This window comes from Carassius gibelio, chromosome A24, assembly GCF_023724105.1.
Source record: "Carassius gibelio isolate Cgi1373 ecotype wild population from Czech Republic chromosome A24, carGib1.2-hapl.c, whole genome shotgun sequence".
Classification (NCBI taxonomy): Eukaryota; Metazoa; Chordata; class Actinopteri; order Cypriniformes; family Cyprinidae; genus Carassius; species Carassius gibelio.
Window position 1 is genome coordinate 401,174 of NC_068394.1, and position 7,500 is coordinate 408,673.

General features: G+C 38.7%; 1 protein-coding gene across 1 annotated transcript in view; it reads right to left on the reverse strand.

Moving 5' to 3' along the window:
* LOC127946003 (protein APCDD1-like) overlaps positions 1 to 7,500 on the reverse strand; it is an 8,251-nt gene that overhangs the window by 293 nt on the left and 458 nt on the right. The window contains exons 2-5 of the mRNA XM_052542268.1: positions 7,450 to 7,500; positions 6,088 to 6,586; positions 1,608 to 1,923; positions 1 to 1,148 (exon numbers count right to left, since the gene is read on the reverse strand). The exon at positions 1 to 1,148 is cut by the window's left edge and continues 293 nt beyond it; the exon at positions 7,450 to 7,500 is cut by the window's right edge and continues 94 nt beyond it. Coding sequence (XP_052398228.1) covers positions 733 to 1,148; positions 1,608 to 1,923; positions 6,088 to 6,586; positions 7,450 to 7,500 — 1,282 coding nt within the window. The 3' untranslated portion in view covers positions 1 to 732. The remainder of the gene's footprint in view (positions 1,149 to 1,607; positions 1,924 to 6,087; positions 6,587 to 7,449) is intronic.

Sequence of the window (7,500 nt, forward strand, 5' to 3'; positions counted from 1 at the left end):
TCACATGATCTTCAGAAATCAGAATAATATGATGATTTACTGCTCGAGAAACATGAAGATTATTATCAGTGTTGAACACAGTTAAGTACATTTTGTTCAGGATTCTTTGATGAACAGAAAGATCAGCGTTTATCTGAAATAAAAAGCTTTGGAAACATACGCTCTACCGGGGTTTTTTTTTTTTTTTTTGAGAAAGAAATGATAGAAATTAATACTTTTATTTAGTGAGGATGCTTTAAATTGATCAAAAGTGACATTAAAGTAATTTATAATGTAACAAAATATTTTAATAATATTTCAGTATTTTTACTGTATTTTTGATCAAATAAATGCAGCTCTGGTGAGCAGAAGAGACTTTATTAAAAATCTTACTGTTCAGAAACTTGACTGTGTATAATTTTTGAGTTATTTTAGATAAACTATGAAAATGATAAATGTTGACATGGCAACTAGCAGAAAGCTTAAAAATATCATTTTTAAATTTTATTGTAAGCAACATTTAATTTCAAGTATTGATTTTTTTTGTTTGATTTGGTTTTAGTTAACGATAATAACCCTGATCATCCATGTGTTCATTCATCTGGGCGTCACGGGACGAGGTTTCAATCAGGTCCTCTGGGATATGTACAGTGGATCAGCGTGTGTGGATGGAGAGATGATGAGCATCAGAGGCGTGTGTCCCCTTCACGAGTCTCTCGGGTCGTGAGCGAGTGTGAGCGGGACACGGCGTCTCTAGATGAAGCTGTGCAGCAGGATCAAGAGCAGGAGTCCATGCAGTGTGTGTGATCCGCAGCCCGAGCTCAGTCTGGAGCGCCCCCCGCGCCGCTCGCCCGTCTCCCCGCGGCTGCAGCGGCTCAGAGGCGGCTGGAAGCTGGTGGGCCGTCGCTCGGGCCGGTCGGGACTGGAGCCATCGCTGGGTCTCTGGCCGTTGTAGAGGAGGCTGTGTCCAGACGAGTCCTGTCCGGAGCGGAAGAGCTCGTACTCGGTGTGAGGCAGACGCACGCCCAGCGCCGCGCAGCCAGAGGTCCAGGTCACGTCCTGCGGGACGCCCCGCTGCCACTCGCCCTCGGAGCCACACGCTCGCCCCCGGAGCACGTTCAGCAGAGACGTGGTGGCCACATCCATCGGCGTCACCGTCATGTGTGTCACTGCAGGAGAGGAACAGCATCACAGCCAAATATCACCAAATACATCATATGTATTTGGTGATATATATATATATTTCATACGTTTATTTTATTGCACTTTATCTGTTTGCGTGTTTAGATTTAAATACCAATCCATAATCTCTCAAAAACAGCAGTTTACGGTTTTATTCCTCTCTATATTCTGAAGAGTTGTTCATATTTCACACTGATTTATACATTTTACTCCTGAAAACATGAGAGTGTCACTATGTCTGTTGGCAGTATTTTCTGATTTGTGATGAAAAGAGAAATCCAAAACCTTAAACTCTAAAAGGAAGAGGAAATCAAACTAGAATTTGAACCAGAATTATGTGCATATTTAATTAGAGAATGGCTCATTTGCATATGTCAGCATGCGTAAAGTGACGTGTTAAAGCAGTGCTGGATCAGCGGGTGAGGTCAGGTGCTGGGGTCACTGACCGGTGAAAGTGAACTGGACGGCTCCTCTGATGGCTGTGGATGGAGCTCCGCGGGTGTAGCGTCCGCTGGCTGAGATGCTGAAGGTGGGGTGATGGCAGACGGGGTCAGAGAAGTGGTCGTACTGACCGCTCCAGGTCTGGCTGTCCTCGTGGAAGGTCAGCAGTCGGGTGAGGAAGAGGACGCCCGGACGCACCTCACACCGTGTGCTCACCCAGTGTCCCTGCAGACGCACCGGACGCTCGGGCTGGACCGGCAGAACCGGAGGATGATGAAGATCCGCCGAAGACACGATCCGACAGACTTCACAGCGCTCCGTCTGAAAAACATCACCTGAATCTCACTCTTCATGCTCTTACTGTGAGACACCTTCATACAATCAGATCTGGTTCAGTCCGATCAGAAAACACGTCTTGCAGAAATAAAATGCTGGTGATTTTTATTCATTTGTATATTTTTTGTCATATATTTGTATATATTCTGCCATTTACTTGTATATTATTATATTATCATCGCAACTTTGCGTGATTTCAAATTTAAGAATTCTTTTCTTATTAATTCTAATAAAAATTGAGATATATAATCAGAATCACAAGAAATAAACTTGAGTAAAACTGAATTGTAAGAAAAGTCGGAATTCTGAGTTTTATCTCGCAATTTTGCGATAATTTTGACTTTATTTAGCGATTTTTTTTAATCGCAATTTTTGACTTTATATCAAATTTTTTACTTTGTAATCGAATTTTTGACTTTATATCGCAATTTTGACTTTTTAATCGCAATTTTGACTTTTATCGCAATTTTGACTTTATATAAAATTTTTGACTTTTTGATCGCAATTTTGACTATATCACAATTTTGACTTTTTAATCGAAATATTTGACTCTATATCATAATTTTTCTTTTTAATCGCAATATTTACTTTATATCGCAATTTTTACTTTATATCACATTTTTTACTTTTTAATCGCAATTTTTACTTTATGCCGCAAATTCTAACTCTATATCATAATTCTGACTTTATTTCACAATTTTCGTCTTCATTTCACAAGTCTGACTTTTTATTGCAATTTTCTTCTATTCTATATGTTTCAGGTTTCCCAGAGAAAATACATTTCTAAAATCAGACAGACGATCCATGATGAATGATGCAGAACATCATATCTGAAAATCCTGAATCCTGACGCTGTCTGTTTACTGCTGCTGAGAAGCAAACTGTGCTGTTAGAAGCGCTATATAAATAAACTTGACCTGGCATATTAAACTGGTTAATCATTCAGAGGTTATCGATGAGAACCTGATTCTGCTTCACACGACCAGAGCCTCTGGAGAGAACCCGACTGCTCAGATTATTCAGACCATTTGAATCTGATTTAGCATGCAATGCACCGAGCGCATGAGACGGAGCGGAAATAAAACCCTTCCAACACAAGCAAGAACTAAACAGCAGAGCAGCAGGAGAAGCTGCAGAAATCCAGAGCGACTGATCGTGTCTCCAGTAACCAGCAAACCCCATCTGAGCATCTCAAACATCACACTTCACACCTGCTCAACAGTGCAGACGGATGCGTGCTGTGTTTACACCATCCCTTTCATTTGGCATTGCATTCTTTTATATGTGTGTGTGTATTTGATGTAGATGTTTATTTAATTTAATAAACATTGCAATTAAGCTATTCATGCTATCAGTCCATGCATTCACTGGGATTCGAACCCATGACCTTGGTGTTGCCAGCGCCGTGGTCCACTGCTTTACACAATTACTTTTTCTTCACTATTTATTTTTTTTAACATGCAATAATTTGACTTCATACATTCTTTGCAGGAAAACAATGTAATATTGGTTTCTAGTCAACACATTTTATCGATGCATCCAAATCTACACTAATTATTATTTTATTTTAACTCAATAAAGTGTTCATGCACCCTTGACATTTTAAGTTTAGCCAATATGAAGTTGATATAAGTGACAATTTAGACATTTGTTTTCTCTCGACAAATTAAATCCAGGAAAGTTATTCTAATAATAGTGAATCTCTACCGTGTATCATAAGCCAGTTTTCTGATAATAAAGTATCAGCAGTAACACTGTAACACTAGTTTGCATGCGTGCACAGATCAACGCAAACTAAAGCTGGTTAACGAGAAGCTGACAGACGCAAGGACACTTCTGAATCATAATTCTGTCACGATGATTTGAGATCAGCTTTGATTTAATCTCAATCAATCTGAGAGCTGACGGACAGCGGGACGCTCCTCTACACGTGTCTTACTGGAGCCGGCCGGACATCAATAATTCAGGCTGAACTAGAATGCATTAACATTGCATTACATGTTTCCCGGCCTCTTTCAGCTGCGGCGAGCGCCGGTGGGGGGGCTGTGCACATGAAAGAAATGAATCCATCAGAAAAAGCTCATCTCTCAGCCTCGGATAGAGCCAGAGGCACGCGCCGCCGAGCCGCAATCCTTCGCAAACACACACTATTTCCACATTCCCTTTGAAGCAGACGGAGATCACACTCTTTAAACGGTTTCAGACACAGCTGATGGACGATCTCTGGGTGAACGTGTCGTGTGCAGAAGACAGCCACGGACCAGACTCGCATGAATTAATCACAGACAATGCCACTTCCCAAATTAAGCACAATGTCATGTATTATACAGACTTGCACTTCAGCGAACATGGCACTTCATGAATGAATCATTCCTCCGTCGAAAGATTCATGTATTTTTCAGACGTTTTAGGAACTGAATGCTCCTCAGGGTTTGCACTCTTTTTAATCAATTAATTTACTAATCATTTAAGGTCTTTTTGAGGCCCTCCGGACCCTTGCTTTAGATTCAAAGCTTGTGAAGATCAAGAGGAACAGATTCCTGCAGTGTGTCCAAACCAAGACGTGTTTCACCTAAATCTACAATCATTTCCACTGATCTCACACATCTGCTGTGGTCCGAGCGTCTCTCAGAATCACTGATAAAGTTTCTATCTAGAAAAATATTGTACTAGAGAAGTCTATATTTGTATAAAACTGCACATTAAGACTGTATTAATTTCCATGACATTTTCAGGTCTAGAAATCAGTCTTAAAATTAATCTTTGTTCTTCAAACACCAAAAAATGAATTAAAATAAGACGCATCTTGATTTTTTTTTATTTTACTGTATTTAATGCTTATTATATCTTATTTAAAACCCTTTCTTGAAATAAATTATTTAAGATGTATCTTGATTTTTTTTTATTTAGTGTAATGCTCATCTTATCTTATTTGTAAAAAAAATGTAAAAGAAAAATGAATTAAAATTCTAAGACATATCTTTTTTTATTGTATTTAATGCTTATTTTATATAATTTTTTAAAATCTTCAAAGAAGAATGAATTAAAATAAGACGCATCTTGATTTTTTAGGTTTTTTTGTGTGTATTTCATGTATATTTTATCTTATTTTAGACCATTTCTTGAAGAAAAATTAATTAAGACATTTAGATTTTTTTTTTACAGTATTTAAAGCTTATTTAATCTTTTTTTAATCTTGAAAGAAAAATTAATTAAAATAAGACATCTTGTTTATTAGTAGTTTTATTGTATTTAATGCTTATTTTATATTATTTTTTAATGAATTAAAATAAGGCATATCTTGATTTTTAGGGGGTTTTTTTGTATTTCATGTATATTTTATCTTATTTTAGACCATTTCTTGAAGAAAAAATAATTAAAATAAGATATTTAGATTTTTTTTTTAACTTTATTTAAAACTTATTTTATCTTATTTTTAAAAATCTTCAAAAGGACAATTAATAAAAATAAGACATCTTGATTTTTAGTTGTTTTACTGTATTTAAAGCTTATTTTATCTTATTTAAAAAAACTTTCTTGAATAAATTATTCAAGATGTATCTTGATTTTTTTGTTGTTGTTATTTTAGTGTATTTATTGCTTATTTTATCTTGTTTTTAAATCTTCAAAAGAAAAACGAATTAAAATAAGACATTTAGATTTTTTTTTTTTGTTTTACTGTATTTAAAGCTTATTTTAAAAAAATCTTCAAAAGGACAATTAATTAAAATAAGACATGTTGATTTTTAGTTGTTTTACTGTATTTAAAGCTTATTTTAAAAAAAATTCAAGATGTATCTTAATTTTTGTTGTTGTTATTTTAGTGTATTTATTGCTTATTTTATCTTGTTTTTAAAAAGTATTGAAGAAAAGTGAATTAAAATAAGACTAATCTTGATTGCTATTTGTTTTACTGTATTTAATGCTCATTTTATCTTATTTTAAAAAATCTTCAAAAGGACAATTAATTAAAGTAAGACATCTCTTGATTGTTAGTTGTTTCAGCTTCTATTAATCCTTGTTTTGTCTTTCAATGAGTATTTCTGTGTGAACGGGATGAAGAGCTGGTTATTCACATGCACTAGGAGGATGAAGCACTGGATGCTGACTCTGAATGCGTGTGGAAGTGCAGAGAGACTCATGCGTGACCTTGGCGCTCTGCAGGGGGGTCTGGTAGCCTGCGGGCTGGTGCAGGCTCCTCTGAGCGCGCTCCGTGTGGACGTCTCCCAGGAACAGCTCCTCCTGCTGACCGCTGCGCTCCAGACGCATCAGACGCAGCTCCTGCATGCTGAAGTCCAGGCCGCGGGTGCAGTCACGACCCGCCGCCCACCGCTCGTCCCACAGCTCGTAGATCCGTCCGGGACGCAGCGGCTGCCGCAGGTCGCAGGAGGAGGGCATGCGCTGCTGGAGCTCGGGAGCAGGGCCGTGACACAGCAGCTGGACGCGGCTCAGATGGTACTCACACACAGATCCTCCACGGACGAGCCAGGAGCCCCGCAGCGGACGCACGCTGCCCCGGATCCGCAGGCTGTAGCTGGGCTCGCTGCACTCCGGGTTCTGGGAGAAGAACTGCAGCGCCTGGAAGCTGAGGTCAGGGAAGAAGCGATAGGAGCGAGTGATGAACTCTGGGCCGGGTCGCACCTCGCAGCTGAAACAGCAGAACAACGGCTTTACTACACAGCAGCACAAGCGTAGCATCGCTAGCAAACACATCGAGTGAAGCGAGCTCATCTGTGGATCCAGTGTTGTGTTAGCAGCACAAGGTTGTGGGTTCGATTCCCAGGGAACACATGTTAGGTACAAAATGTCAGCCTGAAAGCTTTGGATAAAAGTGTCTGCTAAATGCACTCTTCTCCAGTAAGTGTGTCTTGATTTAAAGAAGACGTCTTGCTCTGGTTTAAGGCCTTGATCTGTAAAGCTGTGTGTTTTCATGCACTGCTCAGGTTTCGGTCTGTGTTGCTTCTCTTCTTTCAGACGCCGGGAGAGAAACATCCAAACACACTCTGAAGTGTGTAATGCACTCGTGTCTGTAGATTTCAATCTCTCACAAACAGCAGCGTCACACTTTTATTCCTCTCTGTTCTGAAGACTTGCTCATATTTCACTGATTTATACAACATTATACTGTTGGCAGTATCTTCTGATTTATGGTAAAAAAATAAATCAATCCAAAATCCCTGGAAAACTCTATTAGGAGGACAACATCTAACTAGAATTATGAACCAATGTTCAGATTTATGTATGCAAATCAGTGCATGTTTAATTAGCGAATCCCTCATTTGCATATTCAAACATAAAATTTGAGAAAAGTGTGATGCATAACTAACTATTGTCTTGTGTGGGAAAGCTGATATCTGTTCGTTAAAACTGTTATTAATATTCACACTGTACAATATTATAGCATCTCTGATGGGCCTTCACTGAGTCACTTTGAAATGAAAGCATCAACTAAATACATATTTATAACTCTGCACAGAAAGAGTTGAGTGGTCATCATCTGGAGCTGCTCACCTGCTGGACACCCAGTGACCGGTGATGTTGGGCGGCAGGTGGACGGTCATC